The 27,081-nt window shown below is 41.4% G+C and overlaps 1 protein-coding gene across 12 annotated transcripts in view; it reads left to right on the top strand.

The window, feature by feature from the left end:
- PRDM10 (PR/SET domain 10) overlaps positions 1 to 27,081 on the top strand; it is a 45,121-nt gene that overhangs the window by 6,161 nt on the left and 11,879 nt on the right. For 3 of the 12 annotated variants that reach the window (XM_039722053.1, XM_039722052.1, XM_039722054.1), the window contains exons 2-15: positions 3,293 to 3,484; positions 5,359 to 5,526; positions 7,099 to 7,158; positions 9,842 to 9,961; positions 10,914 to 11,121; positions 11,505 to 11,746; positions 12,777 to 12,980; positions 14,913 to 14,985; positions 15,600 to 15,717; positions 16,659 to 16,791; positions 18,911 to 19,135; positions 21,641 to 21,652; positions 24,174 to 24,521; positions 26,287 to 26,442. In XM_039722053.1, the coding sequence (XP_039577987.1) occupies positions 3,392 to 3,484; positions 5,359 to 5,526; positions 7,099 to 7,158; positions 9,842 to 9,961; positions 10,914 to 11,121; positions 11,505 to 11,746; positions 12,777 to 12,980; positions 14,913 to 14,985; positions 15,600 to 15,717; positions 16,659 to 16,791; positions 18,911 to 19,135; positions 21,641 to 21,652; positions 24,174 to 24,521; positions 26,287 to 26,442 (2,160 nt within the window). In that variant the 5' untranslated portion in view covers positions 3,293 to 3,391. The other 9 variants (XM_039722055.1, XM_039722062.1, XM_039722059.1 and 6 more) reach the window with 9 other exon arrangements.

Here is a 27,081-nt window from a genome sequence, read left to right on the forward strand (position 1 = left end):
TGCATGCCTTGGTGTTTATTTAGCTTGTCTGAAAATGTCTGATGTGTTCAATACAGTGAGAAAAATCAACAATTGCAAAGGATAATCCATAGGTGAACAGTGTGGAGAGCAAGCAGAGAGCTCTCCTGCATGCCAGTGATTTGGCAGTGCTTATGTCCAAAATTTCACATTTATTTCTGCTAAAAAACTACCAAAGCTGAGAGAAGACCACAGGGAAGTAGTTAAAATTTTGAGACACTGTGGCTGTCAGTGTCAAGGCAGGGAATTGAGAGTAGAATGTAGGGAAGGAAATAAGATTGTGCAGAATTAATGAGGAGGAGCAAACTGAATGATCAGTGAGTAAAGTTAGTTTGATCTTCTTGTCATCAGTGTCAGAAAACTTGCTCAGGTGTTGGTGTTTTGTGGCAGTTCTATTGTCAGTGGCTTTGGGTTAGATTTTTCCAGCTTCTGGGCTTTGACTGCAGGGCTTATTTCACAGGTGAATTTCAACATTTGCTCCCGCCTTCTGCCCTATATATTGCCTGTCCCTGGGACCTCTCTGGGACACAGCCTGTCTCCTCTTGTATTATCTTCCTTCTCAGCACATCCATGTTTCCAGGGAAATGTGCTTTTCAGTGTGTTTTCATGATTACAGATGTACTGAGGGAATGCATACCAGAGGTCAATCCTAGCATGAATTTGGAAGTACAGAAGTTGAAAGCATCAGCAAATCCTGCAGTTACTGCTATTGTTCCTTATTGCTGCACAATTGGCTGGGCTGAGCTGTTTATTATTTTCATTTCTGTCAAGAACAGCAATGACCAAGTTGTTTATAGAATCTGCAGCACTGGGGTACTGAATTTGGTTCAGCCTTGCTTTATTTTCCCCCAAGATTTTAAGTTAGTGCTAACTTTCAGAACCATGAAATGATTGTCTTCTGCTTTCCACTTTTTGGTACTTCTTTTTTCAGAGATGAATCTTAATTCCCAGTTTTGTCTTTTAAAGACCCTGCCTGAGCCCTTCAGTCTCCTTTGTACTCAAGTTGTAAGTTATCCGTGCCAAAATGACTCTGCAGGAGTGAGTCAGCATCTTCCTTCAGACCTTCATTGTCTGCTGGTAGGGAAGGTCAGCCAAAAATTTTACTTGTTGCACCATGTGGAATTAGCCAGAACTGTGCCTTTCCCTTAATTCAATTAGTAGGTAATGTAATTGCTTTCTTTTTAACAGGATAATTTTTTTTTAAAGGCAAACCACCCCAAATTGGAACCTCTAATGTTTGTTTTTTGTTTTTAGTTTTCTAAGCAGTTAGGTAATTGATTAAACTACCAGCTACTGTTAGTGCAATTACCTGAATTGGCTCTTGATTAATACTGGCAGTCTAGGAAAGGAGCTGTTGTGGATAAACCAGCTGAAGATTATCAACAGGATAGGTGTTAAGTTTTGCAAAGAAGTTGTTCACAGTGTGTTACTGACATAAATGCTGTCACATTTTGCACGGATAGAGGTGATCATATACCTGACATATGTATACATTTATATATGTTCTGAATAAAGAACCTATACCTGATAAAATGAGTGAAGGAGGTCAGTGGATGAGGTAGGATTAGATATGAGAAAATCCCTACTTTAATCCTTAATAACATAACAAGAAAGGTTCTGTGTAGCGATGGATGGTATTTTTTATAGAACAGAGCATCTGTGCACTTGGATATATAAATAAATAATATTTATCTGTAAATTGCCCTGACCTTCCAAATTTAGAGAGCAAGGCTGGTGTTTATCACTCATGTTTGCTGAAGTTAATTTGTTCATATTAAGCTCAGGCATTGTATGCTGGTACGTGGATTTTATTTTAATTTTTCTCCTAAGTGGTATTTGGGGATGTTTTGTATCAAGCAATATTAATGGAGATAAGGTTTCTGTCCCTGTATTCCCTTAACTGGAAGTGTTTGGATGTAAGAGAGAATCAGAACAGTTCCTCAGTGTGTGCTTTTGTGGGGCTCTTGTGCTGGGTTGCTCAGCGTGAGGCGGTAAGTGTTAATTCCAGTCACCAGTAGCAGCAGCAGCAAGACTTGGTGTCTAGCAATGCCTAGAAATATCTTTCCCACTATTTTTCTTTGTCTGTATGTATGTAATATGATTTTTTTGCTCCTCCACACAGTTCAGTGACATTAGCCTGAGGCTTCCCTGCCCTGATGATTTATCCATGCTGGTCAGGCCCAGTGGAATAGTCAGTGCTCAGATCTGCACAGCTTAGTCCTTGCTGGCAAAATTAGGAGGATTAGAAAGTGCCTGCTACTTTTTTTACCTCTCCTTATCTATTTTTCAGTTTGTCAATGACAAGCCAAATGCTAGCATTTATAGGGATAAATTGTGACTAAAATAATTTGCATTTAAAATGCAATTGAATGAAAGCATCACAAGGAGCCTTCTGCTTCCTTCCTGGGGCACAGATGGGTACTGGCGTTGGATCAGCCCAGCGAGGTACTGGATATAAAATAAAGTTAATTGGAGTAGCTGAGAAATGAAATGAGCTCAGCCTCATGCTAATTCCTGGCCTGTGATTTAATACAACATTAGAGACGAAGGATTGGGAAGGTGCTGAACCACGACTCAAACAATCAACAGAGCTGTAAATTACCCTTCTGGGATCGCAACAGCAGATTGAGAGGCCCCGGTAAAATTGCAAGAGGTGAATTAAACCAAACTTAGAAGCAGTTTGTTGGGCTCTTTGAGAGTTTAAGTTTCATTGTTCCTTTTTAGTTGGCTATTGTAACACTGTACTAACCTAGGACTGGGGTTTTGTCCAAGGTCAAATCTGTCTGTACATGGAAAACCAGTTGGTGTCAAACAAAATCTCATTCAGGCAAACTGAGGAACTGGTGATGCATCTCTGAACATAGTGTTTTCTTGTTGGAAGCATCAGGTCCATTTTTTGCATTATTTCTAGGCCTCTAGGTGCCAGAAGGATAATGAGGAGAAGGTGGTGTGGATGGCCTGTGGCCAAGGAAAGATATGCAGGAAGAATTCAGCGTAATCTTTCAGTGCAATTGGTGCAATGGTTGGTTTGTTCCCTCCTTAATGGGATATGGAAAGTGGTGACTAGTAGGACATTACTATGTTCAGTGAGATAAGATTTCTGTTCCTTTGTTCCCATAACTTAAGGTGCTTGGGTCTTGTAGGAGGTGTTTGTAAAGCCAAAGCTTTACTCTGTGTTGCTGAAGTGTGGTAGCAGTTTATAATAAATCCCTCATAGCTCCATGCCCTGGGTCATGCTGGTTTTAATGTCTCTGTTCTCCGTTTTTTTTTACAGCCATGTTGCTGAAGATCACCTTGTCTTCTGGAAGCAGAAACACAATGAACAGATGAATCCCTTCAGCCAGATATTACTCCAGTAGGTCTCCTCCTCCTCATGGAGCACACAGGCAGGGAGGAGATGGACTTGAAAGAGGAAAGTCCTCAGGTGTGGACTGAATCTGCAGGACAGGAACAGAATACTGCTCAGGTGATTAGCCAGAGCTCCGCCTCTACTTGGGCTGGATTGGGATTGGTGAGGAGGGTTAGTTCCCATTAGGTCCTGATTTAGAGTCTAGAAGCTCAGTTTTCATTTGAGCAGAAATACAAACATTTCTGTGGTGATTTAGGGTTAAAGCTTCAGAAACGGAACTGTGCAAACCGCAGCAGTGAAGACACAGAGCTCTGAAATGAGCTGAACAAAACTAAGTAGTGGCTTTAGAAGTTTTAGGGTCCAAATACGTTTATTACCGTGTGGGCGAGTAAAGGGTGTTCAGAGTAATGAACAAAATCTGTGCTCTGTGGCAGCTGCTTTTGATGGTATCATTTGAATCAGATGGAACTGTGGGTGGACCTTGGGGAAAGTAATACAAGTAATTTTTTCCAGCCAGACATCTGGGTAGTGAGGAAGGGGGAAATATTAATTGTAAGTGACTAAGGCAGTTTTAATTCTGCAGTTTTAATTCTTTCAGGTTCTGCTGTATACAGCTTGTCCCTCTGCTTCTGAGACAACACAACTGGGAATTTCTAGAATTCTGTAAATTGATTTACTCTTTTAAGTATGATAGAAAAAGGGTGCTGCATGATATTTGACCCACAAGCTGAGAAATTCTGCCTCTTTTAGTAATTTCCAGCTTTAAAATTTGCAAAGAAAGGCAGTTTTCAATGGCCTGTGTTCCCTTCTCTCTGCAATGGGATAACCATGCTGCTGTTTGCACATGGCAGTTTTAAAGCTTAATGAATGTGTGCAGAGTGCTTTCCAAATGTGAAATTGTAGTGTTTGTGAGAAGATTTATTGTACACAATCAGCACTGAGCATCCAGGGGGAAGTGCCGGGTGTCTTCTGGGGCATAAGCTAGAAAGTGAAACAAAATAAGCAAAATACGTAACTGTGGTATCATTTTATGTGAAAGTATTTTATGTGACTATGAATACTTGTATTCAAACTAGGTTTCCTGCTCACTGTCCTGTTTTTCCCATGCACTGAAAATGCTTTTCAGCATTTAAAGAATGGAAAAATCTAAAGATAATCCTGTTTTCACTGGAATCCAGTATTCTGGCTCACTTAATGTAGGCCATCATCACAGTCATCAGTTATGATCACAATTATAAATAATTATTAATAATATAATGCATATTAATAGAATACTTATCAATATCATCAGTTATGATTATAATGTTCTGGTAAAATTGACTTGTTTAGATTTAAAGTGCAGCCCTAGACGTAACTTGCTCCAGTAGTCCTTGGAATCTGTGCTTAATATTTTTAGGTGTAGGTTTGTCTGTTTAAATAGTTGAATTTTCTACTGATACTGCACATACATACTACAGAGAAGCAGTCTAATATGCCCTACTGCTGACTCTGAGAACTGCAATACTATATCTTGAGGATGCAATACTATATCTTGAGGAGTATCAGAGTTAATAAATTCCATTAGCCTCTCATCAGCAAAAATTACCTCCAACTAGAGAACTAGCTGAATGAAGTAATTATCATAAATCCTAAAAGGCATATGAGCATAAAGGGAAACAATATCCCAGTACATTTAATAGATACATCAGTTCAAATGTGAACTTGTTCCTTTACGAATTTCTGAAGCATCATGCAAAAGCTAAGTATGGGTGGGTGCCCTTTATAGCAGTTACATCTTAAGATGCAATGCAAGGTAAAACCAGACACTGATAGAAGTTGTGTCCAGATTTCTGTTGGTAGAATAATTGAGTAAGATTTGAAATATGTGTTTTTCACTGCATTCAGATTAGTTGGGACACAAGTTCTCTCTGCTTTCCAAGGCACCCCATGACTCTGGTGCTGTGTCCCACTGGCCTGTGTTGGTGCGAGTCCAGGATCTGTTTGTTCCCCAGGTGCACTTTGTCCCCGAGGGGGGGGCAGTGGCCCAGATCATGTACAGTGATGAGCAGGAGCGCGGCCCTGCACAGCAGGTGGTTTACACGGCTGACGGCACCTCCTACACCTCTGTGGACACCTCGGAGCACACCCTCGTTTACATCCACCCCGTGGAAGCTACGCAGGCACGTGTGGTTCTGAGCCCACCCTGGTTTTGGCACCTAGAAAACACAGCAGTCTTACTTGGGATGAAGGCCAGTTACCAGCCAAGTGGTATGACTGGAAAATAGCAGGCAGTCGCTCCCAGCAGTTTTCTCTGCCCACTGTTGAGCAGGGACTTCATGCTGTTCATTTGTCTGATGTGCAAATCTGCTTGTCAAAGGATGGTGAGGCTATGAATTATGAAATGCTGGTTACTTCACTGAAGATGGATGAGATTATAATTTACTCAAAGGTGTTTTCCAGAACAAGGATAATCTCACCAGAAGTTCTGCCTCTTGTATCCAGTAAAAAGCTAAGAGCCATCTATGTTCCTTCGGGAAGAATCTTTGTTTTGTGTAGTACAGTTGTCATAGTTGATAGTTACAATAACAGTTGTGTCTTTTTGCAGAGCATCTCTGTTTATTCAACATAATTTTGTGGTCTCTGCAGAGTTGCTGATTTTATAGACCTTTTATACTAATTTTCTTCTGCATAATCATGTCAAATAGCCTTTATTCCCGTGCAGCACATGTTTATATGGGGTCAATATGCTATGCATCTTTGCCTCAGTGTGGACAGATTAAAAAGGAACAGGCTGGCTTTGTCCAGAGTGTTTTATAATATCTTTGCTGACAGGGCAGATTAACTGTGCTGCAAAGTGCATGTACCTGACACTCCCATTATGCTGGCAGGGCCTCATGTGGCACATTGTGTCTTGTGCAGCCCTCAGCTGTCCCAGAAAACCAGCTTCTATGTGAAGTGATGTCCTGAGAGGGTATCTCCCAGGAAGTTACTTGCCAGCTAGCTCCAAAACTCTGAATGCTGTCATTGTGTCAAAAGATGTGTAGTATTCAGACACTCTTCTGCATCTGAGATGAAATTATCACAGTGTTAAAGGAATTTGTATTATATCATGCTTTATTTTATTGTAGCCAGGCTGCTGCAAGTTTAGATGTTTCAAGTTTTGGCTAAGTAAGGCTGGCCTCAGTCAATCCTTAGTCTTGCTTTTCCTGGGATTCTGTTAGGGTTGTTTTTTCAGAGTATTGAAGCTGGCATGGCTTCTATGAAATTAAACAGCATCCTGGCCATATCAAAGTCCTATATAGGATGTGCATGATAGTTCCTCAAAAGAAAGCATGCAGCAGTCTTCTGAATTTTCAGGAAGAAAAAGCTCTCAGTTACCTTCTATCCCGCTTTTAAGTGTTACACATTAAGGGCATAGACAGAGCTATTGAATTTCATGCTGTAGATTTTATCAAATCAACAACTGACAAAGTGATTTTGGTAAATTAAAAAAAAAAAGTGAAACACTTTATCTGTACAGATGCAATGTGCTACAGAAATATATTAACTCTTTATGGAGCATTACCTAATTTTATATTTCTATGTATCTAGGTCTGCTTGGGCGAGTTGAAGTAGTTTGCTGTGGTAACAGGCAGGTTAGAAGCTGACAAAGGCTCAAATGTGGGTTGTTTCATAGTGGCAGATAACTTTTGTGTGAGTTGGGAGTAAAAACCCCCATGGCTGGTTTGATAAGCCTTTTTCACTTTGTCTAGACTCTGTTTACAGATCCGTCCCAAGTGGCTTATGTCCAACAGGATGCTACCACCCAGCAGGTAAGGAAGAGATTTTATTCATTTTGTGCCTAAAATTGTGAGGGAACAATGAGGGAAGGTAAAGGGACATTCATGTGGTGCATGAGGGTAATGAGCTGTTTTTGAAGTTGTACAGTCATAATCTTAGTCTTTTGCTGTCACCCTGATCAAGACCAATGATCACCTTGAGCATGAATGACAGTAAAAGTTAAGAATTATTTTGAGTTTATTCTCTTTACTTCATATTCAACAAGAATTCTAATTTACTGCCCCAGATAGCATGAAAAAATCTTTCAACAGTATCCTTGCAGCAGATGTGGCTGATGTCATCTGAATGTGCCATTTTGGAAAGGTGGGGTTTTCAGTTGTCCTCTTACAGGTTCTGATCCAAATGCCTTGGAGTCCACAGAAGGCTGTTGAGGGATGGAAAAATTGGATTAAATTCTAGGTTTACTAGAAACATCACAGGAAATTAAGTGTGAAACCTGAAGAAGTTCAGTGACTGGCTCCCTTATCGGGTGTGCCAGTGTGAGGTGGGCAGGGAGAAAAAGGAAACTGCAGGCTGTGTTTGTAAAGTTATGATAATTTTTCCTTATTCTTTTTACATCCATCATGGATGGGGAAGTTGTTATTAACTCTTATTGGTATCTTTGGGGACTGTGCTGTGATAATCAGTTGTAGACAGGTGCTTCCAGATCTGTGGTTGAAATTCTCTGCTTGTCATAGACTTAAAATCATTACTGCTTGGTGGGTTTTAATGACGTGTGGATATACTAGATCTGAATCATCACCAAAGCCATCATTAAAATGTGTGTTTATTGACAGTCTTGGGGCAGAGTGAAGGATTGAATCTGTGCCGAAAACAAATTTTCTTGCTAAAAAATGTTCTAAATGATTGAGGCACAAATGGAAAGCAATGATTGACATAATAAAGGTGTTACCTGTCTTTTAATTTTTCTCATTCTCTGGAGTTTTGTTCTGGAATTTTTTGCTCCATCAATTTCCCTGCATTAAGAAGCCAGAAATTCCTATTTGTCTTAAAATACATTTAACAAATATATGATTAATTAAAAATAGAGATTATTTGTAAGCAGTGCAGATGGCAGTTACAACAGAGGTGATCTGCTGTTATTATTCCAGAAGCACTGACCTGTCCTCAGCCTGTCCTCCATTCCAACACAGTCTGACAGCAGTCCTAACATATATATTAATTTCTTGGTGAATGGTTAATCCCTCATTATGTCAGCTCCTGCCTTTGCAGCTGTTTTTACATCAGCATTTCATGTGGGACATTCCTGAACTGGCAACTAATAATAAAATAAAAAATAAAGCTGCTCTTGTCATTCAGAAAAAAACTTTATTGTAGAAATAAAGTGAGAGGTTTTTAAAAATAATGTCCATAATCCATGCAGTGCCTGACATGGAAGTGCAAGTAAGGGTATGTTTGGTGTGATTAGTGGTAGGCAATGCTAATAGGGGGTACAAATAGATCCAAGTCTGTGTGACCCTCTCCTTGCTGGGACACTGCAGGAAAAATGATGCCTCTTGTTACCACTTGACTTCAGAAGTGTCAATACCAGACTGTCACGGTGGTTACCTCTTCACTGTTGGACCATTCCCTGAAGTCTTTTTGTTGTTGTTTTTCAGGAGTTTCATAAATTACTCTTAATACGTCTTTAAACAAAGCAACTAGTTTGGAGTACTGAGTGCTTACGTTATGGATTGTCGTCTGCTCCTTTGCTACTGGCCCAATGCACAGTTCCCAGTTTTATATGATATTTATTAAGCACTCTACAGAGAGTTTAGAGCTTGTATTTTAGCATAAAAGCTGCTTAACAGTCAAGAGACACAAACTAAAAGCCACATGATATCAGCTGTAGAGAAGGATGAAAAGTCACAGGAAATAATGCAAATTCCTGTATAGATAAGCAGGAAACAAATGGCAGGAAAGGTGATTCCTAGAGGTCTTAGTTTTATTTTGTTTTATTTACTCATTTATTTACCTTGTTCTCATCCATTCATCAATAAAACAATGTAATATGCATTAGTTTGGTTGTTACAGCACTAAAAAAAAGTACGTAAACAAAAATGTACAGTGTGATCAAATGTAAAGAAAAATAATTGTTGGGATCCTCTTTTTTGAGAGTTTGATCTTCTCATGATGTCAATACACCATCTTGTTTTTTATGGATCCTGAATCATAGAATCACAGAATGATTTGGATTGGAAGGGCCCTTAAAGCTTATCTAGTTCCAAACCCCTCAGCCATCAGCAGGGTTTGCTTGAGGAAAGAAAAAGTCAAAAAAAGAGGAAATGTTTTTTAGTCCTTCTTTACCTTTTCCCTTGAAAACAAAAGTAAATTTGGGTGTAGAGGAAAAAAGACCCCAAATCACTGGTTTTACTAAGAGCTAAAGAGCTCCTAACATCTGTTTTTAGTGCAATTGAACACAGGACCTTGCTTTTTGAATGTGTAATAGGTAATTCAATATTTGCAAAGTGTAGATTTGAAGTCTTTCTCTTTCTCCCAGGAGCTGCAGGTTCTCTCCAAGCCCATCATTCCTGTTTGAACCCCAAAAATCATGGGAATGCAGCAGTTTTTGAGTAGAGTGCAGGGCTCAAGGGAACTGTGCATGCTGGGCCCTGCGCATGTGTTAAGTGACTGATGGAAATGCTGCAGTGCTAAAATGAGTGCCTGTGATTTTAGGTAACGGTGCTCTTGCCTGCTGCTGCTCAGAGCATGAATCCCACCAACCTGTCTGTGCTCGGCAGCATTGCTGACCCCCCCCAGCCAGTGGCTCTGGAGCAGGGGCCACAAGCAGATAGAGTAAGTTGCCAGGCACCCTTTCCTTTTCATGTAAGAGCGCACTGATTCCATTGCTCCATCATCTCTGGGGATGAAATGTGGCTAAGTGATCTGGGAGGAGATGTGAGCAAGCTGTAGTGCAGATTTGTACTGTCTTCCCTAGTCTCACCATGGAATGTATGGGGGTTGAGGATATCATATAGTTAATATACAGAGAAACCTGTTTCACTGATGTTTCTGTGAACGGCCACCTTAAAATTCTGTCAGTGCTGAAAAGTGAAGTTAATGGAAGTTGTAGTACTACATGTCACAGCAGCATCCACTGGGTTTCCTTGCCAGTGTTTTCAGGCAGTTCTGCTGCGTGTAGTGTTTCTTGTTCTCTACCTGAGAAATCTGTATGGGTGATGGAATATGTGCCAAACATCAAATGTTGTAGTTCTTTTAAGGAAGGAAAGGGCTAAACTTGGAAAATTAGTGGAAGAATGCAATGCCCTCAACTGTTCTTCATGTCCCATAGTTTATATCTAGTCTCCACATTACCTCACCCCTTCTTGACCTCTACGTTTGTACTCTGGAGATTGGTTTCATTGGATTGTAAAGAGAAGATTGTGTGCCAAAGTGCAGGATTCTCTCACTTGTACAAAAGAAATTAAAATACAGCTTTAGGCTCCACTTAACATCCGCAGAGCCTGGACTTGGTTTTAAACTTTCTGCGAGGGTTGAGAATGTCCTCTGAGTTCAGTTTCTTCTGAGAACTGAGTCCTTGGCAGGGTATAGCCAGGGTGTTTTGAGCAAGGCCATCAGCAGCAGCCAGCCATGCAAAACGTCCCTTGGCAGTCATTTAGCACCGTCCCTTGTCCTCCTCTCCATTTCCAGAGGCAACAGGAAGGGTAGAGTAGCAAGGACCCTCATTGCTTGTCCTTGTAGTTTTCTTTGTGAATCAGCTTGAATTGTTTGTGAATTCTCGCCTCAGGCATCGTTACCGGTGCATAACCAGGTGATACCTCCTATGGAGGCTGTGGATGGTTCTGATCCTTTGGCACCTCTACAGAATCAAATGGAAAGGATAGAAACAAAAGAGGAAGATGATGAGGATGAAGATGAGGATGAAGATGGTGAAGACACTGACATGGATGAGTGGGATCCAGATCCACCTCGACCCTTTGATCCCAATGATTTGTGTAAGCATGTGCAGTCATATGTAGTGTACTACCTGCCCCCACTTTTTTCCTTCCCTCTCCATTAGACCTTTAGTAAAGAGAGGCAAAAACCATTCAGATTTTAACAGTAATGAGTAAATGTGAGTCTTGATTCCCAGAAATGTGAATTCAAATTAGACTGCTTGACTGAAAAGACAAAATTCTGTCTTTAGTGAAGTCTCTGAGCTGATTTGTTCTAATTTTGCTGGACACTGGCCTGTCTAATATTTTAAAATGTAGACAGACTATTGGCATAAGTGTTCCCACAGCTGAGCCAAAGATATTTAGAGAGAGATAAGGCTGTCTCTGAGCTAGTGTGTGAGTGTCTGCCTAAAAGTCATATCCTCTCTGCCTTTGTGTTGCAGGGTGTGAAGAGTGTAATAACGCACATCCCTCAGTGTGTCCAAAACATGGACCTTTGCATCCCATCCCAAACCGGCCTGTGCTGACCAGGGCAAGGGCCAGCCTTCCCCTGGTGCTCTATATAGACAGGTTTTTGGGAGGTGTGTTCTCCAAAAGGCGCATCCCAAAGCGTACACAGTTTGGGCCTGTGGAAGGACCCCTGGTCAGACAGACTGAGCTCAAAGACTGCTATATCCATTTGAAGGTAAGGATGAGAAAAGGGGAAATCAATTTGTGCCTAAGCTTTGATTTTCGTTAATTTGTCACTCTACCTTCATCAGTTCACTAGAGATATTTTGTTACTTCCATCTCTGAATGTAACTAAGAAATATCCAGATTGTTTTGGCTTCAAATCTGCTCTGTTATTCAGGGTGACACACTAATCCTGGTGAATGTTCTGGCATTACAGTGATAGAATATATGTATGTATATATAGGGTGCATAACATGGAAGGCTGTGACTCACTCTCACATGAGCTGCAGCAGCATCTGGACATAAAAGTAGCACCCCCTTCTGAGGATGTTCTGCAGCCATTCTTTAGTGTCATGTTGTAATGTCTGTTCAAAATATTTTTCGTACCTTTCTTTTCATAAGATGTAGGGGAGAGGAGATATTTTTATGCCTTTCCTCTTGCCAAGTAATTGGTATGGGGTAATATGGATTTGAGTGACTTTTATCCATTTATATGCTGTTTCACTAGAAAAAATTGGTCCTTTATTTGTTGGAGTTTAGATCCATAGTCTTAGGAGGGTTCTGATGGTCAGTGTATGACAAGCAAGTTGTGACCATAGGCAGATTCAGCAACGAGGAGAATTTCAGCTAAAAAATGCTGCTTACAGCTTGAGGCAGTGTCATGACTCAAGAAATGAAAGGAAAAGTGAGTCTGCCAGTTAGAAACTTCTGACTGGTGTTTCTGTAGCCTACTAAAGCTACAGCTACTTGTGTGTTATTTGTTAGTCACTTGTTCATACTATGCCTGACCCCTTTAATGAATGATTCTTGTCCCTGAAAGCCTTGGAAGGATCCATTGTGCCTCCCTAGTTAATATTTACCTGTTGCTAAATATTTTTCTGCTTGTTTCTGGATCTGTGTTAGTAAAGAGAGAAAATTAGCTATGTCCTCATTGCTCTGCTAATGTAACAGTTGCATGGGCACAGTAGTTTTCTTAGTAACTCATGTTCTTTTGAATGTGCTGCCAGGCAGTTACAGTCACATGTAATTGGATTTTTCTACAGGTTTCTCTTGATAAGGGTGACAGAAAAGACCGAGACTTGCAAGAGGACTTGTGGTTTGAACTTTCCAGTGAGGCTCTGTGTAACTGGATGATGTTTGTGCGTCCTGCTCAAAATCACCTGGAGCAGAACCTGGTGGCCTATCAGTATGGCCATCACATTTATTACACCACCATTAAAAATGTGGAGCCCAAGCAGGAACTCAAGGTATGGCATTGCTTGTGTGTCAGGATTCTCTTTTTCTACTGAAATATAGTAACATAAAAGTTGATGCCTAACAAGTGCCAAAAACTACTGATGTGAATAGTTTTAGAACTTTTTTCCTCTGAAAAAAGCCTGGCCTGAATTGAATGTCACTGAAGTCAGTAAGTAGTTAGTCACCAACATATGCATTTTAATGCATTTTGGCTCATGAGGAAGTTTAAAATAAAAATAGGTAAATTATTTGTCTCTCCCTGTCATGCTTTACACAACACATATTTTGCTGACACAATCCGATTTTTATTGCAGCAATCCTATTTTTTTAATTCTGGATGATCTTTCCAGTTAGCCCTGTGTGTTCCTGGCTTGTTTTCTGGTGCCTTAAGTGAATGTGGTCTCTCCTTTTACCTAGCTTTCCTGGAGATTTTGAAAATTTGCATGTGAAAAACAATAAAGGATGTTGTGATTTCCCTGTGGTTTGCTTTTTGTTCCCTCTAAAAATTTATTGATAATGTTGATTACGTTTTGTTCCCTCTAAAAATTTATTGATTATCTCAGCGTGGCTAGCTAAGATAGCCTTAATTTTCAACTTTTTTGGGGGCACTGGTGGGGGAACAAAAAAAATTTGATATAAGGAAATTTTGTTGTTCTTCAAATCTCTTCTTGCATGTAGATTTCAACAATATGTCTGGATAAACAATTGCTTAGTAAGTGCACATACTAAATCAGGGCAAAAGCCTATTTATACCCTTTTAAGAGCAGGACAATCTGAAATTAGTCCTTAAATTTTTTTAGGCTGAATTACTAGGAATCTTACAAATCCATTTTAAGTGTATTCAAACACCATTTTCTCAACAGTTTGTAAAGCAATTTGAAATCAGACTTTAAATCTCCCTGTGGGATCATAATTTTTCTTACTTTATGTGTTAGTAGTGCCTTTTGGGGTAAAATGGCTTGCTAACTGAAAGGCTTGGTAACTTCGTTTCTTCCCCAAGTGGATGTAGGGCATTCATGCACATTTTGTCCAGAGATTAAAGTAGTTGAAGCTGGGAAGTTCTGATTTGCCTGCCAGCTGTGTAGTCCAGGAGCTCCAGGCTTTTGTCTTTGTCCATATAGTGAGATTCCTGCAGAGTGACACACCTGTTGGAGAGTCCTTGAAATCCTCTTCACCTCTGCCTGTGGCCCACTGCAAGTTCAAACTTGTTTGAATTTTTCATGATGAAAATCTGTTCATGCCTTCTTTGAGAAATCTTTTCTAAAATCCACTCTTTTTCATCAAACAAATGAAATTATGGAAGAATTCTCGTCTAAATGTGGGCATCTGCTTTTAGGCTTTAATGAACTTTGTCTTCCTGCCTCTTGTGGTTGCCTTTGCTGAAGGCTTGAATTCCTTGTATGACAAAAGTGGGTCCATCATTCTGGTGCCTGGCAGATCTGTGTGGGAAGCAAGACCATATTGCTCCAATCCTTCAGAAGCTCGGAAGCATTTTAAATGAATCTATGTGGATGGTGCTGCCTATTGTCTATGTAAGGAGAGCAGGAAGAAATGGGAAATCCCCCAAGTTAATAATATATCCATTCCTCTTGGTACAGGTATCAGTACTCTGATGACATCCTTCCTTTACAGTCACATAGCTGGGTTTGAAGAGATTAATCGTACTTCCTTTAGAGCTACTGGAAGCCATGTGTGAGATAAACATTTGTGTTAGGAAGCTGGACCTTAAAATTAAATGCATGCACTTACTGAGCAAAGCTCTTTCATTCCTCAGTGGGGCCACATTGATCTTACCAGACTTTATTATTCAGGATGGAAAGAGAAATAAGAGTTAGTGGTTGAGGCAAGTGAAGTAAATGTATTGCTTAAAACCCATTTTCAAATGAATTTCCGTTAGTTTTGGCTCCTCCTCAGTGTCCTGTTACCTTGTGCCCCTGCTGCAGGTGTGGTATGCTGCCTCCTACGCTGAGTTTGTGAACCAGAAGATCCATGACATAACTGAGGAGGAAAGGAAGGGTAACTTGGGATCTTCTGCTTTCAGTGTGGTGGTGGTTGCAAGTTGCACTCCTTACTTTCAAGTATATGGCCTGTATAGTGCTCCCAAATTTCTGCTAATTTGGGAAAAGTTAAATCAGATCTAGATTGTGTTATTGGGGCATATTTCCAATAACTGTTCTCATTAGAATATTACCTTAATTTAAGCCTTTGCCTCTGGGAAGCTTTAAGTTGCTTTCTCTCAGGAAGAGGTCTGTTTCTGTACTCACTGTCTGCTGTGTGACTGCTTTAGATTTAGAAATTTCCCTTGATCTCCCTTAACTTAAACCAGAGGCACAATCCTGTAGGTGCTCTTCCGTACAAGGGTGAACTTCAGAATCCCCCTTAATAACTAACAGTGTTGATAGTCCATAGGAATTGTCCCCAGTGATCTTTCTGTGTCTCTGTGATGAGCTATGGAGATGGCACAGTGCAGAGGACATAAAAGCAAAGACCAGCAGAGCAGGGCTGGGTATTCTGCAACCTGTCTAACCTTCAGGGGAGAAATCTGGCCCACAGAGGATAGAGAGGCTGGGGGCAAAAAAAATAGGTTTAGTTGGTGATGAGTGAAATGGTGTTACTGACATTTCCAACAGTGCTCAGGGAGCAGGAAAAGAACTGGCCATGTTACGAGTGCAATCGGCGTTTCATGAGCTCGGAGCAGCTCCAGCAGCACCTCAACTCCCATGACGAGAAGCTGGACTTCTTCAGCAGGTACTGACAGCCTTAGCTTCGCTTGTGGATCACTGGGGTGCTTCCCCAGACATGCAGAAAGGAGGGGCTTTGTCCTGCAAATCTTAATGACCAACTCAGGAGAGATCAGCTCAGCACCAGAAGGGAAAATCATGGCAGCAGGAGGCTGACTGGTATGAGAGACTGTGAAAGCAGTAGCTTGAGAGAAATAAATAGTCTGTTGAAATTAGTGAGGTTTTTGGTTTGTTTTTCTTTGACAATGACTTTAAATATTGGTAATGTTTCAGTATCACAGTATTGAAATACTGTGTTTCTCAGAGATGTGGAAGTACAGAGCTTGGAAAACAAGGCTTCTAGTGCCTCATTGTGCCAGTGTGCCAGTGGCAAGATAGTTTATCCTGACTTATTAAAAACTGAATCTACAAACACCTGTCACAGAGCAGAAGATATTGGTGCCTTCTTTCTCCTGAAATGTAGCAAGTGACTCTGTTTTGTTTTGCTTTATTGACACAAAATTGTTCACTTCTGTTTGGTGCCTGACATCAACAGCTGAATGCTTTTTGGGGAGGAATGTTTGGCTTCAGATTTTAAATGGGTTTCCTTGTGCACTTGTTCCATCATGCTGAAAATGCTTCTCGGCACAACATAAACTGGGGTGTTAGAAGAAGTCTGCCATGGCAAAGGGCTAGATGGAAGCAAGTAATCCTCTTGGTCCCATGATTACTGATAGAAATTTTAATGTGTTCTGAACCTTGGCTTCTCATAAAGCACAAAATAAATAGATACCAGCCAGAAACCCATTGTTTTTGCTTCCAGAATTTATTCAGATTTTATTATTTACTGCATTTTATTATTTGCTGCATCATTGTTGCTGAGTTGAATGGCTGAGTAGGAGTGCTGAGAAAGAAAGCATAAAATCAGTGGAGAATCCAAATTAGTCTTTTTTTGTATCTAACCTGGAGCAGAACCAGAGGCCGAGGTCGTGGGCGAGGAAAGAGAAGATTTGGACCAGGCAGACGCCCTGGGCGCCCTCCCAAATTCATGCGCATGGAAGTAACCAGTGAAAATGGTGAAAAGTGTGAAGAAGGAACACAGGTATATTTTTGGAGATGGAGGGGAAAAAAATAGCACATGGAATGTAAGCTCTTGACTAAAAATAATTTGGGGCATCAGTGCAAACTGAGGGTGTGCTTTGGACTTAAAAATGAATAATTCTTGGTTTCTAGCTGGAATTCTCTGCCAGGAGAAAACACTACTTCCCTACTATAAAACCTGTAAAATCACTTGGATTTCTGCAGCAAGTTTCACTGCAAGGTACTTAGCAGTGAGGTGGCTTATTGCGACAGTTTAGCCGCCTCACAGAAGTAATTTAGACAGTAAAGCTGTAATGGGAGTTTAGGCTCCTATTTGTCCTTTCTGGAATGTGAGATCAGCCTGCTCTTACAACTGTTGCTGGTAGAATTAAATAAGTTTGAGATACGATTCTCTTCGATGTTTTAATAATAACAGAAGGGCCTCCTGTAGGCAGGCTTATTGCAAAATGTTCTTTTGCTTGTAGCTGTTGGTTATACTCTGCAGGGATGTAATATGATGCATTTAAGCAAAAAACTAAATTCTCTGATGCTGACCATGCTTAGGTTACCACTAAGTCCTTTTATGAGCAGTGACAGAAGGGATCAGTGCTCTGGTTTATGACTTAGCTGAAAGCTGATATCTGGAGTGGTAATTTTCCTCTGTCTTCTCACTAGGTCATGGCTCTGTGCTGACTCAGAGGGAGGAATGTGTACTCTGCCTGTGAATTCCTGCTGCAATGCCCTAAATGCTACATTAGGTGCAGGCAGTTGTGAGCTCACCCTCTCTACAGGCTAACATGACACATGCCAGCCTCATTTAGACAAATAAACCTAATGCTGGTCCCAAACCCTTCAGTCTGGGGAGATGGTTCTTGCTGGGTGCAGTCCAGTGTGTGAGTGGCCTTTGGACTGGAGGTGGCTTGTGTCCTGCCAGCTTGGAGCATGGCCCAGAGCTGGTCTCACTTGTGTCTGTGCAGTGGGATAGGATGATGCCCTGAGCCCTTGGAGGTCTGCTCACCTCACTAAAGCTGGGCATGAGTTCTGCCTTGGGACTGAGAGCATTGCGGAGTGTCAGCAAGGTGGAAATTGGCCACCCAGACCTGGGCTGAACACTGCGATGGTGTATTGTTTACTAAGGGTCTCTTTCTGGTAAGCACTCACAGTCTGTAAGGGCCTCGTTCCTTGGTTTTCTTCTCCCACACCCACTTTTGTGTTTTGACAGCACCACCCTTAAGCTGACATAATTCAAAATTAATTCTGGTGTTCTGTTTCCTAACTTGTGCTTTTAAGTTTCTTCAGTTGCATTACATGGTGTAAAATAAGGATCTGTGTGTGGTTTTTTATGTAATAGAAGATGATTCCATTCCAGAAGGGTTATCAGAACTTGCAGGGGAAGAATGTAGACTTTTGGCATGTGCTTTCCTGCTCACAACACCTCCCTTTTATGCTAATGTGAAAGAGGAGGAAAAATAGCTTTGTGTGATATATGGAAGTGATGTGTACAGAGCTGGAAACTGGATTAAAAAAACACATAGCGTCCAGTGTGATTACCTTGTTTGTCACTCTCCAGTTTGGCACTCCAGATAGTTCGTTAGGAAGGAGAAGACACTGCAAAATGACACACAGAGTTTCAAAGTGACAACAATTTCCATGAGACAGAAATTCTCTCCTTTCCTGGGTCTGCACTAGTTGCTTTGGTTAAAATGGAAATAGTCCTGAGTGCAGAAGAGCCTTGTTGGCTATTATCTGGCTAATCAGCCAGATAAAGCTGATTGGTTTTGCTGCCAAAGTTTATTCAATTTTTATTATTTACTGCATCATTGTTGCTGAGTTGAATGGGTGAGTAAGAATGCTGAGAAAGAAAGCATAATGACCGTGGCTGGTCAAAGAAAAGGATGGCCCATGAAGAGTCGCCCACCTGCAGCACTGCCTCCCTGGTGCCCTGGGTGATGCTGCTGTAGGTGAAGGTGATGTGCCAAAAGCAACAGTGGACACAGTAGGAGTTAGTGCAGACACTACACTATGCTGTTTTGTTTATAGTTTATGATTGAATATGTACAAATCTTGTCTGCTGAGTATTATCAAAGTGTTTTTCAGTGGGTGGGGGGAATAATCACTGGTTGTATGATTTGCGATTTCAGGACTTGCTGCATTTTTCCAGCAAGGGGCAGTTTGATGAGGCCGGACAAGCCCCACTGAATGGGCTGGAGCAGCAGGAACAGACTCCAGTGCCAACAGAGCCACAGGCAGCACTGGAGCAACAGGATAACCATGTGCTTCATGTACAGCCACAGCACGAGGGGAACACGGTGCCCACACAGAGCACTGTGACAGCAGATGACATGAGGCGAGCAAAGCGCATCAGGGTAAGCACAGAGGATGGGGGATCACATCCACTATAACCCACGGAATGCCAGGCCTGCCTGCCAGGGCCAGCTGGTCCTCCTTTCACTGTCAGATCCGTTTCCAAACCCCAATAAAAGCATCTCATTCCTAGCAGTTTTCTTTGCACTGAGAGGAAGACAAATCTCACATAAAGGACCAGTATCTCATAGGTGTTAGTGAGAACTGGTCAGGAGCTGGAGCTGATTGAATTCCATCACAGTAATTCTTGCATGGAAACACAATCCATCCAAACTGGCAAGCCAGGGTGCTTCAAACAACTGGCAGAATCCTCGTGCTGTGGCATGGACTAATGACTTGCTCACAGCACCATCTGTGTCTCTCAGAACTCTCTTGCAAATAATTGCCAAAGAGGAAACACAACCTCCATTTGCATCCACTTAGATGATGATGATACTTAGTGATAAAGTCCTTTTTTGGGGTAGAAAACCCTGCCTTTGAGAGCAAAACCTGTGTTAAGAGCAATTACTTTGAGCTTGAGCTCAATGTCAACTGGCTGAGCTGGTTGTGTGGGACGGAAATGATTCAAGGAAATAATCCTTGAAGCTTTGTAACTGGGAGATGAGTTTATTTAGCTTAAAATCTTTTTCTTCCATGTGTTAACTTTGGATTAAGGAAAGAAACAGCTGCAGTGGAGTAAGTGTTCATTTTTAGGGGATGAGGAAGGATTAGAAAAGAGTTGAGTAACTATTCTGTATGGGAAGATGTTGAGCCAAATTTTGCTTGCAGTTTACAGTAACATATATGCAAGACCAATGGTGATGTTACCCCAAAAATGCTGTGGTATGTCTTGAAGGAAGAGTTTGGCTTGGGCACATTAAGACTGCACAGTTTTTAACCATACAATATGTTTGCAGTCTCTGAATGGCAAGTTTCTATCAGTGATTTAATTTTCATATGGTAAAAGCTTGGGGGATTTTTTATTGAATGTGTTTTGAAGGGTGTATAGTAGAGTACAGAGAGAGATGCTGCGAGTTTTGACAAGAGCATTGGGATGTACTACTTACAGTGTGCTACAGCGTCCTCAGAAAAGAAAAGAAAGCACTGCCCACTTCCCTGAACTTTTGAACCCAAGATATGAACTTAGGATCCTCTGAAATTAATGTAGGAAGAAAAGGACAGAAATTCGGAAGTTATTTCTTTGTCTTGTGACTTAGCTTTTGTTCTCTGTAAATTCATCACAAATGGATGACAGCTCAGAGAAGTGCAGTGGTGGTTCACTGATACGTTTATATTTCAAGTCTTCTGAACTTTCCCTTTATCTGGCAGTTCGTGTTCAGCAGAGTCCTGGAGATGTTTCAAGCCAGTAGCACTGGCAGAATGGCAGATGGATGGTTGCACAGACCTTTCCATATTGCATCAGACTGTGAGCAATAAGCACTTGAGATAAGACTAAACCAGCAAGCATCATTTTTTAAGCACTGAAAAATCACCCTCTGAACACTCATACAGCACCTGCTTACAATAACACGCACTTCAAAATAAAAGCAAGCAAGCATTTCATTTTTAGCTATGTGGTACCTTATTCGCTTCCAAAGAAAAGGTACAAAGTTCTGACTCCTGGTTATGATTCTGAAACCTGTGTAGCTCTTGTTCTTCCTTATTAATTAAATAGGATTTAGTTTTCAAAACGAGTCGTTCTTTGTGAATTACTTCAGCTTTTCTAAGGCTTAAGACAATGGTGCTCTGAGACTGTTTTCATGCTAGCTGGAAGCACTGATTTGTCCTACCCCAGGGTTCAAGCCCTGATAGAATCAGTTCAGCCTCTGCTCTAGAGTCTGTGGGGTTTCCTTGGAGATCAGACCTTAACTGTGGCAGCTGGGGAGGCCCCTAGTATTGAAAAGAGAGACACGCACACTTCAAGAACTTTTGTAGAAAATTAGAAGAGCATTGTGGTCCACAGCCAAAATGAATATTTGTTTTTAGTTCAGTTCTGGGCAGCATATAGGGTGTCTGTGTGCTAATGCCAGAAACAGGCTGGATAGGAATATGATTTGGAAAGCACAGTCACTTCCTTCATGGTGAAATGCAAGTGGTTGTGCAACAAGGAGCACAGTCAGTAAAAGGAGGTTAGAAAAAGTCCCTTCTCCTTAACTTTTTTACTCTCCCTACCCTGTTGTCATCCTGCCCTAATTATTTCCTTCTGCTGAAAGCATTCTGCTCTCATTATGGTTCTGCAGTGCATATTGCATCCCTGTTAATCAGCCCTAGGAAAACAGGAAAGGTCACAAAACACCTTCAAGATTATCTGTGGTTTTTATCTTTGCCCTTTTAACTCCCTTTGAGTAGTTCCTAACTACAGAGTAAACCTGGAAGATATGTTTAGTGTTTCCTGAGGCAAAAACCTCAAAGCAGTTAACTCTAGTTGGAAGAGCCCTTGTAGTGACCTGCAGAAGTCAAGGCTTCTGTTTTCTCAAGTCCATTGCATAACATAAGTATTTTTTTCTCTCTCAATGCTGCCTGCTCAGCTGGAGCTGCAGGTAGGTTTGTGTTTTTGTTTCATTGGGTTTTTCCTGTATCTAATCCAATGGTACGTATCAACACCGCCTTCCATGTTGTTTGGTCCAACTCCTGTTTAGTGTTTCCCTGATTGACCCTGCACCATAAATTGTCACATTCATTCTTCTTTAGGTAACCCATGTCCAGAACTAAGTGTTACCTGAATAACAATTTGCATCTTTCCAGTTCTTTTCATACTAGTTCTTTGTAGATTTAAGGTGGATTTTATAGGAATAAATTGCTTGGATGAAGAGCTGTAATATCGGTCTTAAAGTTTTGGGGGATTTGTTTGCGCAATTATTTGTGCCAAATCAATACTACAAGTTAAGGAGACAACAGTTCTTTTGTTCTGTTTTTATAGTTGATAGATTACCTAGGCAAAGAGCAGTAAAACATTTCACATTCTATAGCCCTTGAGATAACAACAGGGCTGTGTTGAGTCTGGCCTGCTCTATTAGCAGTCAGCTCCCTGCTAAGGAACCCGTGATCAAAACTCAAGTTAATCATGAAGTTCAGGACTTGAAATACATCTTTTCATATATCTTTTATTAGCATCTCCCTGTGGTTAAAGGGAGATGCTTTTGAACTCCAAGCAGCACATCAGATTTTGCACAGCACATGGCTGTCTTTCCAGTTCCCAGTGTGACTTAGAGCAGATCCCTGTGGTTCCCATTGTCTCCACTTGTAAAATTGAGAATAGTGATGATGACAGCTCCTGGGAAGCCCTATTTGGAGCTCCTGTATTAAAGTGTTAATTTTTTTTTGATAGCAAAACATTTGCTCTCTTGTTCTTTCCTGGAATGAAAGTCTAGGTTTCCCTCTGCAGTTCAGATGGTGAAAAAGGATCTTTGAGGTTCACAAATTTAATTCTTAGCACAGCAATTTCACAGTATTCCCAAGCTATTCCCTCGTTCCAGCAGAAGAGTTCATAATTTTACTTAATCAGTGTCAGCTGTTGGTGTGCACTTAAGAGACACAGCAAATGTCAGTTGTGTCAGCTGCCACATTCTCACAAGCACAGGAGAGAGGAAACGAGGGAAATTTGTTTGCAGAAGTCATGAATGGGTCTCATGAAGAAGTGGTTCATATGGAACACATGTGAGCAGAAGTGTCAGCAATATTTTAATGGAATCTGCATGGTTTGGGCTGGGAGGGACCTTAAAACTCGTCCAGTTCCACCCCCCTGCTATGGGCAGGGACACTTTCCACTATGACAGGTTGCTCCAAGCCCTATCCAGTCTGGCCTTGAGTGCTTCCAGGGGTGGGGCAGCCACAGCTTTTCTGGGCAGTCTGTGGCAGGGCCTCACCACCCTCACAGCTGAGAATTTCTTCCTAATATGCAACTTGAACTATGCTCTTCCACATTGTCTCTGACTATCATGATGTAGATTCTTTGTGTGATGTGAAAAAAGAATCAATAAATAATGTTTATAGAAGTATTTGAGAGAAGAATGGATATTGCTTAGACTTCTTGCAGAGGAATGGAGCATTGCAGTGTACCTTAAATGCAGTATGGGTGACAATGTGCTGGGGAATTTCATAGGACTCAATTCCAGCTTTGCAACTATCCAACATGAAAGTTCTCATCCAATATTGAAGTGCAGGTGCAGGACCTCCTTCCCTCTTTCTATAGGCAGTGCATCCAGCAGCATCTGTTCTTCCAGCAGAGAGTGCTGGGTAAGGACTGGGCTGGCTCTATAACACTTATCTGAAGGGTAAGGAGAGAAAACAAATAGAGAATGATCACAAAATGTTACAGAAAAGGCAGGGTGAAGGCAAACACACATAAAAAAAAAAGGTGCTGAGAAGAGACATTGTTCACAGTAGGAGTGGAGTATTGCTCACAAGTTCTTTACGTGCTGCTGATAAGGCTGCCATTCTGCCCTTGTCATCATGTTTTGAAACTCTGTTCTTCTTTGTGGCAATAGTAAAAAAGTTCAGACCAGCATTTCTTGAATGTATGCTCCACTAAAAGTTCTCCAGGCAATGCTAAACCACCGCTGCACAGCTCTGTGGTGATCTTTGATGCAGAAGGTGATCTTGTAAAGGGCTGTGGAATTTCATAAGCCCTGCTCCTGAGGGAAACATACAGTGCTGGCTCACCATTCCTTTGTGTGGTGGCTGAACTTATGACGTGATGCCCAGTGATCAGCTGGAATTGCAGGTTTTCTCAGGCCTGGGTCTGTGCTTCAGAGAGGACTTAGTTTTATTTTACAGAAAATTTGCATGCTTAAAGAATGTCAGCTAAATCAGAAGAAATTGGGGATGGAAAGGAAACTCCTTCACTATGTTCTGTTAACTCAGGGTGTAGCTGCAGGTGTGTCCCCTGACTTCTGCCTGTCACAGCCTCCCCTGCTGTAAATTGGAGACCACATATGATGGAAAATAATTTCTTGTAGTTTAGGTTCACTAATCATCTGGTATATTTAATCCTGAATATATATGGATGTGGAGTCTATAAGTGGTAATGAAAGCTAATGGTCTCTTGGATGCTTCTTTCAGAATGCAGCTCTGCAGCACCTGTTCATCCGGAAATCCTTCCGCCCGTTCAAATGCCTGCAGTGTGGGAAGGCCTTCCGGGAGAAGGATAAGCTGGACCAGCACCTGCGGTTCCATGGGCGGGAAGGGAACTGCCCTTTGACCTGTGACATCTGCAACAAGGGCTTCATCAACAGTGGTGCCCTCGAGGGCCACATGAAGTTTCACATGGACCAGAAAACATACTCCTGCATTTTCTGCCCTGAGTCCTTTGACCGCTTGGATCTGCTTAAGGATCACGTGGCCATCCATGTCAATGATGGCTATTTCACCTGCCCCACCTGCAAGAAGCGCTTCCCAGATTTTATCCAGGTGAGATGCTGTACTGATCTGAAACACTGCTTTGGGGGTCTCTCACAAGGCTGTGGGTTTCTCAGTGCTCTCCCTGTGTAACTGCACAGCAGTTCATTCTCACAAGATGCAGGGGTCCACCTCAGTCAGAAATTAAAAAGGAAGAGTGACCAACCACTGCTAGACATTGTCTTATGACACTGAAGTACTCTGTCCACTAAATCACCAGGTGTGATGCTTCAATCTGTCAATTAGAAGGCACTGTAGTGCAGACGGGTGGGTGCCTTATTCCTAAAAAATTCCTGAAGCAGAGGTCCTGACTACTACATCGCCGTGGCACAAGAAAGAATTGTCTTTTATTGTATTCAGCTTGTACTTGAACGCACCTTGCCCTTCATCATGAAGACTCTGATCAAAAGAACAAGGGGGTTTACATCTTTAATCCCTTGCCTGCTTTCTGTCAGGATAATTCATTTGAACAGCTTGAAGAAATGCCAGAACAGATCAGGATACTCTGCTTCCTGACTTCGCCCCTGAGCTTCAGCTGGGCACTTTATTCTCCTTCCCTGTACACTGCACTGGAGCAGTGAGTAATGCAGCTACTGTACACTATGCTAAGCATTTGGACAAGTTCATTAGTAGAATTTAAAGGTTCTATTTCTGTGTCCAGTAAGAAAAAACTGAGATGGACCATGCACATATTCATTATCCTTCCTAGGGACAAAGTAATTGATGTGTCTTACTGAGCTGCCTGACTGAAATTGAAATATAGAAATCCAGTTTATGTCAGTAATAGGAACAGATAGACTATCCACTAGACTAAAGAGGAAAGGATGGGGGAAAGTGATTTTACTAATATAATTCCATCCTGGAAGAAGTCCTTTATCTTCTGGAAATATTCAGCAAGGAAGAATGTTGATGATTCAGAAATGCTGTACTGCAACTTAATTCCCTGTAAACTTTCCCGTGCAAATGACTGAAAGACCCATGGCTTTTTTTCCACCTATTCAGTTGTATTTTTGACATTTAACAATGATTTTTTTTCTCTTCTTGCTGTGTGGATAAGTAAGACTAGTCACTGCTGCCTACTGAAATACTTCTATGTGGAACAGGTAGAGATGCCAAGTTGTTCCGTGTATGATCAGTATTAGAAGACGGTAAGGATTTAATTAGAGATCCATTTCTTGAACAATGCTTTCATTTTAGATGTCAAACTTCATTAGTTCCTTTATTGGGGGGAGGAAAAAAATACCCCTCTAGATGTTTGAAGAGTGAAGGATAGTCCCCGAGTATGGAGAAGTAATCACCATTCAGGAATGGTGCACAAATGCTGTTCTGAATAAGTGGTTTTTTTATTTGCCACTTATAATTGCAAGCTCATTGTGTCTGATTGAAAGGAATTAGTCCCTATGTTTTGGTTTCTTATAAAAGAAAGGAAGATAATGAACCTCAGATGAATGTGTTAACTCAAGGGTGATTTTGTGCAAATGGTACATTGTGGACTTTTGCCGCCCATTAAGTGCAGCTGTGCAATAGCTGATGCCTTCAAGAATCAGTTTTGAGGAAATCAAATCACCCATCCAGATAAGTAATAAAAATGTTATGGCTTTATAGAAACTATTGCTGAGATATTAACTGTTCTGATCAAATACTTTTTAAACCAAAGTATACTAGACACCTTCGAAACGTTTTCCTTTTCTTTCACATTGCAAAGCGTTTCCTAGACTGTGTTACCACTCACTTCTCTCTTGAATAAACTTCATTTTTCTGTGATCTGCCATTTTAGGTCAAGAAACATGTGCGCAGTTTCCATTCTGAGAAGATTTACCAGTGTACAGAGTGTGACAAGGCTTTTTGCCGTCCCGACAAGCTGCGACTCCACATGCTGCGGCACTCAGACCGCAAAGACTTCCTGTGCTCCACCTGTGGCAAGCAGTTCAAGGTGAGGCGCCTCTTGGCTGGATCATTACTAGTACAAAAACCACTATTCTTTACCCTCCTTCAAGGAGATAAGTTCATGTTCTCAAAGGTGAAAGAAAATAACACACTAGACTTGCCTGTGAGTTGCATGCATTGCTTGGTGTCCTGTGTGAGCTGTGACATCCATTTCTGAAAGACAAGGGGCAAGGTTACCTCAGCATCTTATTTCAAACAGATCTTATTCCTAGTAATTAAATAGCAAAGGAACTTTCTATCTGCTCATTAAGAACTGGGACATCATACACCTCCATTGCCAGGTGTTTGGGTTACATTGCTTGTAACAGTTCAGTTAACTTGCTGGTGCCAGTGGATTAATAATGTTACTGGCCAAGAAGCCTGTGTCCATAGCATCCAGCTTTTCAGCACGTCATCCAGATTCCTTTCCAAATCTCCTTGGAGCAGATGGAGCAGACTGTGAGCCAGGTAAACTGTGGTGGCAGCAGCCTGCTTCCTGTCACTGAGTTTGTGATGGGACACTGAGGGACTGGATACTTCTGGGTGAAGGAACACATTTTTCTGAGAGGAAAATTTCCCTCTCTGGAGAGAGATCCCTGAACAACTCCTCAAACTGTGGCTCTTATGCATAACAGGCAATATGGCA

The sequence above is a fragment of the Passer montanus genome, unplaced genomic scaffold, assembly GCF_014805655.1.
Source record: "Passer montanus isolate IOZ18808 unplaced genomic scaffold, ASM1480565v1 scaffold47, whole genome shotgun sequence".
Taxonomy (NCBI): domain Eukaryota; kingdom Metazoa; phylum Chordata; class Aves; order Passeriformes; family Passeridae; genus Passer; species Passer montanus.